The following is a 12668-nucleotide window of genomic DNA, read 5'->3' as shown; positions in this document are numbered from 1 at the left end:
CGAAGCAGAAACGATCCCTCGCCAACCTGGAGGGCAGCACAAGGAAGCAACGGAGTGGCACAGTACCTGGGTCAGGCAGAGAGGAGAGGAGTACATCATGGTTTTGAGAGAGCTGGCAAACTCCAGAGATGAAAGTTACTGACTCATTTCAGCGACTGCACCGGCGACTTCCCTCTCCCTCTCCAGATGACGGATCCCAGAGACCAGAGAACCGATAAGTACAAACATTCAACTTTTCTTTGAGGATTTTCGAGGCTTATTTTGTTGTTGATTTTTTTTTCTTTTCTTTAAAAAAATAAAAAGACCTCGGGAAAAGAAAAGCAAACCAGTAACCAAAAATAAAATATATAATATTAACCTTCCCCTACAAACACACCCAGAAGGATCTCAGCAGATAAAAACGAGCCGGGGAAGTTGGGAAAGTGTGCTCCATTTGGGAAATGGGCAGAGAAAGGGAAAGAATGAAAAAATTAAAAAAAAAAAAAAAGGAAGGAGGGAGGGAGGGAATGAAAGTGACGCGACAGATCAAGCCCGTCCCTCGAAAAATAAAATATGACATCCCATTTAAAGGGCCAGGATCGTACTGGGGCGGCCGCTACACTGGGCGAGAGAGAGGGGCAACACGTACTGGAGCCAGCTTTGTGGGCACAGTGGATGCTGAGCCCCCCAATATTGAGCAAGCTCCCTCACTGTGTCCAGGGAGGGGTAATCTGTATTGTTTGTCACCCTCAATCATTTTGCAATTGTTGGCGCCTATGGCTACAGGGGTTTATGGTGTTTGGTGAGGGGGGGTCTAAAGGAAGCGTTTAGAATAAGTAAGCTGAAAAACATAGATAACTAAAAGTGCCAAAAAGGGGAGCGGAAGGAAGGGAGAGCAACATAAGGGGGAGGGGGAACAAAGGGGGAAACGACACAACAAAAATATGATACCATCTCCCCATTTTAAAATGTAATAAAGATCACATGAAGCATAGTTACACACTGTATAAAAATCAAGTCTTCTAACTGCACCAGATTCATGAGATGACTCGGGTCAGAAGGCTGGAGGGAGGTAAGTTCAGTTATACTATTCCTATCATAATCATTTATCAGGGCCATTCGGATTCTCCTTCTCTATATATTTAACGTCATCACTAATGCAAACCTCTTGCTATTATTCATGGGTACTGTTTTTAGTACAGCCTTCCTGGGTCCCTGCTATGCCAGTGCGCTCCCCTCTTCCCTCACCCCCACCTAGGATGCCATAAGGCAGGGATGGTGGGAGATTGTGCATCATACTTAGAGTTGTCCGCATTTGGCAACATTATAAAATACAATTAATACATTTATATATATGCATAAGTAATTTTTAAAAGATACTTTATATCTCTCTCTATATATATATAAACAAAAAATATATATACAAACAAAAATTAAACAAACCCCAAACTATTTATCCCAGGCCCTTCATGCAAGTATAACCAAGACACACCAGCGCAGCAGACAGAGGACAAGCTATACAGATATATCATCAACAGCAAATAAGTTATACACCTGTTTTACCTTAAATCTCATTGGGGGGGGGGGGGGGGCTGCTCAAACGTGATTTTCTTACACATAGGTTTTAATTTGACATTATACAACTGTGTATTTGCTCCAGTCATTGATTTATAGCCACTAGTACATATCATCATATATTTCATTTATTTGTAACCTACACGCTTAATTCGACACAATACCAAAAAGCCGGAATAGTATGTGCTCTTTTCCGCACCGTCCGAATACCCATTTTAAAAAGCTCAAACCTGCTGACACTGCAGATAGCTCAGCACTCTCCATTAGAACGCCCTTAAACAAAAGTATCTTTCCCACTGAAGCCTCTGGGTTAAACTTTTTGATGCGTTGTAAATGTAATTACACTGGTGAATCACATGCAGCCGTCCAACGGCCTCTTCTTTCCTACAGAAAATAACGATTCCAATATTTGCCCGAAATGCAGGTGGAAAAGAAAAGCCCTTTATATTTTTATGCTCCTCATCAAATGTGAATTGCAAAGTAAAACCTGGCTCTTGTCAGGAATTATTACCCTTTGGGGTGAAGGTGAAGAATCAAGCCACCACTTCAAAGCAAATCCGAATGACAGTGAGGTACCAAGCAAAACTGGAAACCGCACGTTTCCACTTGCGAAAGCAAAGTGAACATACAAACAGCTTTTATTCTAAGCGGAGACAGAAAGGCAAAGAGAATCGCTGCTCATGAGTGAACTTGAGATGGGCCATGAAGCCTCACTAGGGTGTTTGACATCCTAATAATAAAAATAATAATAACAACAGTATCTCAAACAATAAGCCTCTGTCCTGACAATAATGTTTAAAAATAAAATTAGGAGAATAAGATATCCTTTTTTAAAAGTGCTCCTAAAACTCTCAATAATCACTACTAAATAATGAGGGTGAAACCAAGTAAACAGCTTTTATAAAATATATCCTGCAAACTGCAATCTATTGGAAATATTAAAATAAAAATAGTTACTATTTTAGTCTTTCATTTTACACGCTAAAAGTATCCCATTGGCTACAAACAAAAACCCAACCCTTCCCTTTCTATCTGTAATTTAATATTTATATTTAATTTGCAATAAGCTGGCGCTTTGGCGTTTCCATTTGAAACTTTTTCTTGAAAATGTGAAATTTATTTTTCCTGGTTAAAATGAGGCGGGCTTAGCACTCACATAGGTTGGAGACTGGAGTCCATGTTAGCCGAGGCACTTTATTTTAGGGGTGGGGGTAGTTAACAATGTTAAGGCCCAGCAGGGTGTATGGACCAAACTGGAAGGCCAGGCCAACTATATACTGTTAACCGTATGTTCATTTTATTCGAAGGTCAAGGTCGAGAAAGTAAACGCGTCTCATTTCACTTCGGACTGATCAGTCCCTTTCACAGTATATACTTTAAAAACTGAATTATACGGTGCTTCTCTCTGCCACTTTGATTTGAAAGAACTGGGGGAAAAAATCCCACCACTTTGGAAAAGGTCAATTTGTGTAGGCTTTTTTTTTTTTAAGTGAAAGGTCCTAGGACGAACCGCTTTGCCAAAGGTAGAAAAACTACTAGGGAGGGCACGGAACCAACCCCCTTCTCGTCTTTTTGTTCGTAATTAAAGGATAGACGTATAGGAAAACAAAACAAAAAAAATGCCAACTATTCTTCAGTATTAAACGTGTGGGGCTTTGAAAGGTCTTCCTTTTGGAAGCCAATGGTGTGTAAGGTAATGCATGTGTTCTACAGATCTTTCTGTTATCCGTACATGTGTCTGGGTTTGCAGGCAAGGATGGGGGGGGGGGGGGGGGGGGGAGAAGGTTCACCTTAGGACTCGGCTTTTGCTGCATTACTTGCCTGTGGTGCACAGGCGCAGCTGCAGAAAGTCTGCCTGCGGGCCTGAAAGCCGGGCAGTGACAGCGGGGAGCCCTGAGTTCCCCACGGCATCGCTCTCAAGTTCAAGTCGGTGCAGATCGCCTTCCTCTCCGCCCTCTCCTTAGCGGCCATTTTCCGCTACCTCCGGCGCTCGCATAGCAGGGCCGGGGTTGGCCCTGATCTCTCCTGCTGTTTTCTTCCTACCCGCCAGAGCAAGGTGGAGAAGCGCTGCTGGCGATGGTGAAAGGGGGGGGGGGGAGTAGGGGCAGCCCTCCCCGAAAGACGTAGAGGGCATTAACCTTATGTCACGCCTTCTTCCCGCAGCCGCCTCCCTGTCTCTGACATGAAACTTAACTCAGCCTGAAAGCACTGAAATGCCAGCACTATCCTTCTCCCCCCCCCCCCCCTGGCCCCATATATTATCGCCTTCAAAATAAACAGCAACGACCTCCCACCCCAAGCAACGACAAGAACCCATCTCCTAACATCCTTTTTCCTCCCGTGTCCCCTCTACCCCAGCAGCAAATAATCGCTTTTACGGAACAACGACTAGAAAAGAAACCCAACTTTACTTCCTGGGCAAGAGAGCAAGCAACTACACAAGCAAATCTTAGCCTGCAAACAGAAAACAACCACCACCACCATCACCACCACCAAAGCAACCTTAATGTAAAACTGAAAGTGGTACCAGAACCTACCATGGCCCAAGTCAGATGCACCAGATTTCAGAAAAGTTGTTGACCAAAGAAAGAAAAATATTCAAAACGGGACAAGAAACCTCCCCCCAGTAAGCTCCAGTTTGGTCAGGTCATTCTGGATGCTGCTTCCTGCACCGACCTTTAATAACGGTAAAGTCCACCTGTCTGTCTGCCTTTACTTCTTTCCCTTTTGTGATTTTTTTTAAGGGGGGGTTGTTTTAGAAGGAGAAAGGCCGGTAGCGCATCTTTCGTGCCATTTCCTCAAAGACAGGATGCCGATGGCAGACGGGCACGCAGGGGCAATCGGTTCGGAGGATGTGATGCATGCCTGCTATTCGGAGAAGCCGGAACACTCTACGCTGACTACGAGCAATCGGAATATTTAGCGAGGAGACGGGTCCTGCAGCTGGGTGCCACTTGGTGCATCTTTACCCCCTCCCCCCCCCCCCCCCCCCCATGAACACTGGAAACAGGGCTCATTGTATATATTTTGTCCTCCTCTTTCTAGCTCTGGTGGCTGTTGCTCAGTGCTGCAAGGTTGTTGGGTATGTTGGGATTATTATTATTTTTTTTTTTTTTGCAAATACAGTAAAAAGAGAGCGAGGAACAGTTGGATATAAACACACAAATATACAGATATGAAAATTAAAACATCACAACTGTCTCTTCACCCCCTCTAAAAAAAAAGCAACTAGGATACACCACCAGCAGCGTTCTACTTGGCAGGCAGGACTCCCTCCCTTCCCCCCTCATTTGACCTCCCCCTTCTCAGCAGTCTCCTCCTCTTCCTCCTCCCCTTTCTTCTTAGCCGTGAACCCGATGCCGTTGGAGCTGCTTCTTCACCCAGGAAGATCCTCTGCACTGCAAGTGGCAATTCGGGGTACAAGAGGAACGGAGGGGGTGGCCTCGTTAAAGTCTGTGAATGGTCTGCTTTTTTTTAACTTTACAGGAGGGGTTTAGATTGTGCTGTAAATGTAATAGCGTCTAATCGATGCCTACAAGTACAGAAGGTTGCTTTAGGTGCAGGGAAATACTGGTTGGGAAAGAGGAGGGGGAGGGACGGTTCTGTAGATTTTACACGACACTGTTGAGACAGGACCCTGGTGGAAGACCTGACTATATCCTACAGGGGCCAGTTGGGCCTGTGGTGCAGCTCTTAGCAGTTCCCACCAGGCCAAAAGACCCTCACGATCCTATTCTTTCCATCCATGCTTTTAACATGGTACATCCTTACCTGTGTCTGCCATTCTGCACAAGAACTGATGGATGGCCTTTTTATTATTATTATTAATTTTTTTTTATTTTGCTGTTTCAGACTTTCTGGCATCAGAACAAATTATGGCCAAAACCAGAATGTAACAATAGGAGAGAGGTCAACTGCTTCTGTTGACCATTGAGGATTATGGTCATTGCAGCTGTCCAGTCATGCCACATACATGTAAGTGAAAACAATGTTTCAACCATCGTGCTGTGACGTTTTTCATGGCTGAAAAGACAATTTCATTTACCTGGACATGATACAACCAAGACAGCTACAATGATCATGACATCAGCTAGGAAAGCCTAAGAGAACACACCAAGGACTAGCGTAAATCAAGACCTCTCACCCTTCTTGTGACCACAGTCAGGTTTTCGGAATGTCCACAAGGAATATGCATGGGATAAATTTGCAGATACTGCAGCCCCACTGAGCACAGTGATCCATGCCACGAGAATATCACGACTAGACTAATGAAATGCCTTGTACACTGGTCAAAGCAAAAAGAGTTTGCATCAGCTTCAACCAACTAATTCAGAATGCTGTAGCATGACTGATAGAAGGCTGCGAGTGGCGTGACCACACCCCCTTTCTGCAAAAACTACACTGGCTACTACTACCTTACAGGGCTAAATTTAAAACTCTGTCCCCCCTGTTTACTAAGCCGTATTAGCGGCTGCTGCGCTAATGCCGACACAATCCATTCACTTTGAATGGGCTGTGCCAGCATTGCCGCAGGGCAGCCTCTAGTGCAGCTTATTAAACAGGGGGTATGTTTGACTTTCAATAAGTTAGCCCTTTACACACCTTTGAGACCTCTAAGGTTCTCTCAAGGATCATCACTATATGTACCTTCATCAAAAGAAATTGTACGATGTGATACCCACCAGCGAGCCTTCTCAGGAGTGGCCCCCATGCCAGGAGCGAAGCCAGATCTCAGCGGGAGGGGGGACCAGAGCCCGAGGTGGGGGGCACTGTTTAGCCGCCTCCCTCCGCCGCTGACCCCCCCCCCCCACCACTGCAACCGCAAGCCCCCCCACCGCCATCGCAAAAACTCTCTTCTGTCACCGCCAGGTACCTTGTTTGCTGGTAGGGGTCCCCAACCCCTGCCAGCTGAAGAGTCTTCTTCAGCGCCGGTCGATTCTGGGGCCTTCACTGTGTGATGATCTGTTTCGAACTCCTGACGTCCTGCACCGTGCACGTCCTGTATGTAGCCCTGTGCAGGACGTAAGGCGTCAGAAACAGATTATCATACGACGAAGGCGCCAGAGTCGACCAGTGCTGAAGCCTCTTTGGCTGGCGGGGGTTGGGGACCCCCGCCAGCAAACAAGGTATCTGATGCAGCGGTGGTGGCGGCGGTGGGGGGGGCGGCCGGGGGGGGGTCAAATGTAGAGGGGGCCAGGGCTTAATCTGTGGGGGCCCATGCCCCTGTGGCCCCACGTAGCTACGCCCCTGCCCCACGCTCTGGAATTTACTCCCAGAAGGGATGTGTATAACTCAAGACTACCCCTACTTCAGGAAGCAGGTGAAAGCCTGGCTCTTCTCCCAAGTCTTTACATAGAATGACTGACTATACACTTATTCTGCACCTGGACTAGCTTGCTACACCCACTGTAACTTAGACCAGTTACTCGTGTACCGCCCGCTTCAAAAAGACCGCTCAGACCCGCTCGGCAGCCTTTTCTCCTGTGTCTGCTGCCCACCCGCTGTGACCCCGCCCCCTTCCGGCCTCTCCACCAATGACACAGCGGGTCACCCGCTACGTCACCTGGGATGGCGGGGAAGCCGGAAGCAGGGGGCAATTCGGACCAGGGAGCGAGCATGCGGCAGCTGCCATGTTATGTCCGGCTGCTCTGCATTCGCTTCGCTTGCCTCCTTATTCTGCTAACATTGTATTATATCTCTGGTATTTGAATTTCAGTGCTGTTAAATGTGTATATTTTTTATACTGTTTCATGGTATTCAGTTTCAATTTGCTGTTTTCAAATTTACTTCATTCATTGTATTTATACTTGGTCATTTTACTATTGTTATGCTGTTAACAAAATTGTAAGTTTTATATTAAACTGTACCTGCTGTACACCGTCTTGGCTGAATCACTTCATAACAGTGGTTAATAAATCCCAATAAAAAATAAATATGTAAATAAGTTCATACATATTCATTGTGTTATAGATGATTATACACATGTGCTATGGGGTGGAGGACTAAGATATATTTGGGAAGCCTTGCCTTATGATAAATATTTGGTCTGCTTGCATGGATGTGTGTTTTATGTGTGATGCATGTACTTTGTTACACATATCGATACATGCACCACTGCTACAGACTGCTTGCAATGTAAGGCAGGCATAAGAACATACTAGGTCAGATTGAAGGTCCATCTAGCCCAGTATCCTGCTTCCAACAGTGGCCAATCCAGGTCATAAGTACCTGGTGGAATCCCAAAAAGTAGCAAGATTAAGCCAAAGGTCAGCTACCAGGAGATAATATCCATATTTTTAAAAGAAGGAACAAGAGGTCCTAAAATCCAGTCCTCAAGGGCCATTAACCTGTCTAGTGTTCAGGATTTCCATAATAAATATGTATGAGATGTTTAATATTTCTTTCCATATCTTACCTCCACTCTATGTAAACATCACATGCAGGAGCACTGGACACCTTGTTGATTGGAGGAACCAAACAAATCAAACTCTGGTCCCACCCCCAAGCTCTCTACTGTACTGTAGTTGCTGATGCTGTGTTGGGCAAAATATTGGTCAGGCTATGGCCTCAGTGGTCCACCCTATTCTGCTTCCTATGATCTCATACATATTCGGTGCAAAAATCTTGAAAGCTGCAGTGGATTGCCATCCTGGTAAACCAGATTTGGAGACCTCTGTGGTGTACAGGGTCTACATTCAGCCCCCTCAGCAGAAACGTCAGTGATGTTATCAAGAACCAACAAAGCTCCCTTACTACTTGGTTAGTGTCCTTGATGTCATAATTGTGCATCAAGGGCCAGATTCTATATAAGGCGCCTAAAAAATCTGCACGGTAAACATTTCCGCCTAAGTGTATTCTATAAGCAGCACCTAGATTTAGTCGCAGTATATAGAATACGTTTAGTTGATATCCCAGTGCCTAAAACTATGCGCCTCCATTTATGCCAACAAAAACGTGTAAATCCCTGCACGTAGATTTGTACGCACTGGGCCATATTCTATAACTTAATGTGTAAATTTTGGAACGTCCATAAAATACCCATTTCCCTGCCTAAAACCACACCCCTTCTGAACTGTGCGCAGTAGAATTTAGGTGCAGTTTATTACAGAACACGCTTAGCGAGCTGTGCGTGTAAATTCTAATTATTGCCAATTAGTGCTCATTATTGCTTGTTAAGTGCTGTTATCAGCGCTGATTAGCTTGTTAAGCCAATTAAGTTACACGTGTTGTTATAGAATATGCTTAGATTTCAGTGCGCTGTATACAACTGGCAGCAAGGATTCTGATCTATAGGCACATGATGCTATGTAGCAAACTATTTAGTTCTAAGGTTCTTCATACCAAAAAAGCTGGACTATTACTTTTGTCTGGCATGCGAGCATAGCTTCAGAGCTGTGAACAGAGGATGTGTGGGAACCTTTACATAGGGCTTCTCATTTTAGGTTTTTAACTGATAAACATCAACAGAACACCTCTGATGACTGATACAAAAACATTTTAACTAGTTTTTTGCTGTTTAAACTAAAAAAAAACATTTACTACTCTTTTGCCCCTTCCCTGGCTTATCTCATATCTTTCACTCAGTTTTTGTGCCTTTTTTTTTTTTGTGGTAATGACGATGCTTAAGTGATACAAACCTACACATGTAATTCCACCAGAAAAGGTGCCATGCAACTGTACCTATGGTGCAAATACACCAATAAATACAAATGGTTTTTGCATCCTCAAAGAATCCTTAATTAGCAGGAAAACAATTTTACAGGGCCCGATATTTACAAAGAAAAGTAAGCTTAGGAGCTTAAGTTCCCAGCTGAAAATTCATCTTAATTTAGAAGCTTAAAAAGGAATGCTTATAAATTTAGGCCTGCCGTTCATTTATGAGCCTAGTGCTGAAAATCAGTACTAAGCTTCTCCTCCATCCTAAATCTGTCCCTGTTGCCACCCAATTTTTTATGCTCTTAAATGTAGGAGTGTAGTGAAATTTTCCAGTCAATATTTAGCCAGCAGTGGTCAGTGTTTTTTAAAAAGGCTGACGCCACAGGCAGAATTAGGCCCGGATATTCAATGCTGGGCCATGTGCTGGCCATTGGGTATTATGCAGGTCCCAATATTCAATTGGGACTCGCATAAAGAAATGCAAGAGACTTCCAGGTCCCCGTCATTCCCCTGTGATCCAGATTCTCCCTCCCTTCCATCCTTGAAGACAGGAAGCACTCAATGAGGCCCCTCCCATTCTTCCCAAAGGCCCCCCCCCCCGGCCTTCCTTGGATAACTCTAGTGGTCAGGGGGGGCCCACGGGCAGAAGCGATGGCCACTTGCTCCTGCCTGTCACAGCTCTGGTCTCAAAATAGCTACCATGACCTCTAGTGGCAGCCTTATGGTACTAGTGAGTACTGGACAGTGCAGGGGCAGTTAGTGCGGACATCCAGCTGTACTTTGTGGTTAAATGCTTATTGCTGTTCAATATCAGCGGTTAGGCAGGCACAAGTGATTTTAACCAGGCAGAAGGTTTTTCTGACCAGTTAAATCACTTTGAATATTGACCGGTTTGAGTATACATGTTAGACACTGAGCTCTAGTACATTTTCAAAGAGGCCCATTTAGCAGTTTACCTCTGCATTCTATTAGTGCAACCTAAGTTGCACACGCAAATCCAGTCGTATTCTGGATTTGTGCTTGCAACTTAATTACTTAACAAGCCAATCAGTGCCGATAATTGTCAATTAACAAGCAATTATTGACTCTAATTCGGCATTAATTAGAATTTATGCACAGAACAGTCTAAGTGTATTCTATAACATGATGCATGTAAATATAGTTGAAAAGGGGGCATGGAATGGGTGGGTCATGGGCATTTCTAAAATCTATGTGCATTGTTATAGAATACACCTGGTCTGCGTGTAATTTAGGTAACAGCATTTATACCAAGTTTTACTTAGCGTAATTGCCTGCGACTAAATTTAGTCGCTCAGTGTATTCTATAAACCACGCAGACATTTAGGCTTATTCTATAAAGTACACCTAAATTTAGGCATACTTTATAGAATACACCTAGGGGTATTTTGTTTTGGCGCCAATTTTTTAGGCATGATATATAGAATCTAGTCCATAACTCTTAAAGTTAGGAGCATGACTATACAGCCCACAAGGGCAGAAAACCTCCCTATACAGTATTGCTACCTGCTACCTGATCTTGTTGAGAACATCATGATACAATGACCATTAACAAAGACAGGAAATTAAGAGGCCTTATTACCAAGCCACGCTAAAACGTGGCCTGCGCTATCCCCAATGCAGGTCTTCCCTGTGTGCTGAGGCCACTTTTAGTGTGGGCTTACCGCTCACTATACAGGAAGTACCACCAGGTTACCGCAGCAGCCCGGCGGTACTTCCCACCCCAAGCACACCATCATTTTTGGCGCTACAAAATTGTATTTATTTTTGTAGTGCCAGAGTGTACCCGGTGGTAATTGGGCAGTGCCAAGCGCTGCCCGGTTACCACCGGCTTAATGCGGGAGTCCTTATCCAAAATGGCCATACAGCAAGTGCTTTTCTTGTCACCTGGCCATTTCCTGTAGGAAAGCGAGACTTCCCTTTTACCAGCTGCGGTAAAAGGGGGCCTCGGCGCGTGTGTAAAACACGCGCCAATGCCAGCGCTAGCCCCCTTTTGCTGCAGCTTGGTAAAAGGGGCCCTTAGTGTTTAGCGCATGCTAATTTTTAGTGCACGCTAAATCTGATAGTGTGCCTTAGTAAAAAAAGGCCCTAAGTCTCTGTCTGCTCATTACTTGTATTCGCTATGTATGGAACAGAGAATACAAAAAGAATTTCATAATGCTTCTGTACTGATCCATGATGAGACTCAGCCTGGAGTACTGTGTGCAGTCCTGGTTGCCCCATTTCAAAGTAATTGTAGCAGAACTGGAAAAGGTTCAGAGAAAGGAAACAAAAACAATCGAGGGAATGGAACTTCCTTATGAAAAAAAGCCAAATAGGCTGGGCTCTTCAACTTGAAAGCGGGATGACAGAGGAGAGGTTTATAAAATAATGAATGGGGTGGAAGAAGTTAACAAGGAATCTTATTTCCCCTTTCAAAGAGTTCTAGGATGAATCTGGGAAACAAACAGGTAGCAGATCTGAAACAAATTGGAAAAAGTATTTTTCCGCCAGCAATCAGGCCGTGAAATTTGTTTGCAGAGGATGTGGTCAAGTCATCTAGGATAGTTGTGTTTAAAAGGGGTTTGGAGGAGTTCCTGGAGGAAAAATCCATAAACAATGAGGTGGACTTAGGAAAGCCAATGTTTATCCCTGTTAGTGAGCAACAAGGAGAAAGGGTCATTGTGACCTGCCAGGTATTTCCAGGTGACTCAGATTGGCCACTGTCAGAGACCTTTGGCACACCTTACATGGTCGTTGCAAAGTTATGCAAATATAGCAAAGTCCATTTAAGGATTTATTCTACTTTTGGTATAATCTACTTTGCCTCTGTTCTTACCGCAAAGGCCTGGAGAATTTACAGGTTATGATAGCTTTTAAATAAAGGACCAAACAAGATGTTGAAGTGCAGGAGTTTTCCAGACCACACAAACCCCACTGTCAGATGTGTATTACCATTTTCCTTTCTTTTTGAAAGAATTTCCATATATGCATGCCAAACGACACAAGCCAGGTTTAAAAACAGAAAGTGGTATAAGGCCTTTTTGTTTAATCCTAAGGAAACCATTCTGGATCTTAGAATGTTATTAAAGATTTTTATTATTTTAATCTTAATTCCCCCCCCCCCCCCTTCCTTTTCTTTCATTACTCTGCAAGGCAATGCCCGGTAAACCTGTGATCACCGGCAAACATCCAGAAGAGAGAAGATGAACTTCTCTGAGCTTGGCCAGAACAGCTCTACTTGGAACACGTTGAGGCATATTTTCAAAGCACTTAGCCTCCCAAAGTTCCATAGAAACCTATGGAACTTAGCCTCCCAAAGTGCTTTGAAAATATGCCTCACAGTTCTCTACTTGCACAGATGCCGAACGTGGAAAGAACATTAATGCTGTTGCCAGACTGACTAAATGCACAGCTCCTGGTTTTTTTTTTTATTTTGTTTTTGTTTTATTTTTGTCTTT

At 44.2% G+C, this 12668-nt stretch overlaps 1 protein-coding gene and 1 long non-coding RNA gene across 6 annotated transcripts in view; one reads left to right on the top strand and one right to left on the bottom strand.

The window, feature by feature from the left end:
• The window catches only part of NFIC (nuclear factor I C), a 284683-nt gene extending 280509 nt beyond the window's left edge, over positions 1-4174 (bottom strand). For 3 of the 5 annotated variants that reach the window (XM_030217300.1, XM_030217302.1, XM_030217303.1), the window contains exon 1: positions 67-432. Coding sequence is in view for 2 of the 5 variants with exons in the window: in XM_030217303.1 (XP_030073163.1) it covers positions 67-99 (33 nt within the window). In the remaining 3 variants the exon portion in view is untranslated. Of the gene's footprint in view, positions 1-66; positions 433-4091 lie in introns of those variants that run through there. The other 2 variants (XM_030217304.1, XM_030217301.1) reach the window with 2 other exon arrangements.
• LOC115479422 lies at positions 4156-12451 on the top strand. The gene is made up of 3 exons (XR_003943691.1): positions 4156-4241; positions 5407-5529; positions 12364-12451. It is a non-coding gene; the product is annotated as an uncharacterized LOC115479422 (long non-coding RNA).
• Positions 12452-12668: the final 217 nt, after the last annotated feature.

Source organism: Microcaecilia unicolor, chromosome 11 (genome assembly GCF_901765095.1).
Source record: "Microcaecilia unicolor chromosome 11, aMicUni1.1, whole genome shotgun sequence".
In the NCBI taxonomy this organism is placed as follows: Eukaryota; Metazoa; Chordata; class Amphibia; order Gymnophiona; family Siphonopidae; genus Microcaecilia; species Microcaecilia unicolor.
The sequence above is the reverse complement of the archived record's forward strand: the minus strand, read 5'-3'. Positions and strand labels throughout refer to the sequence as shown.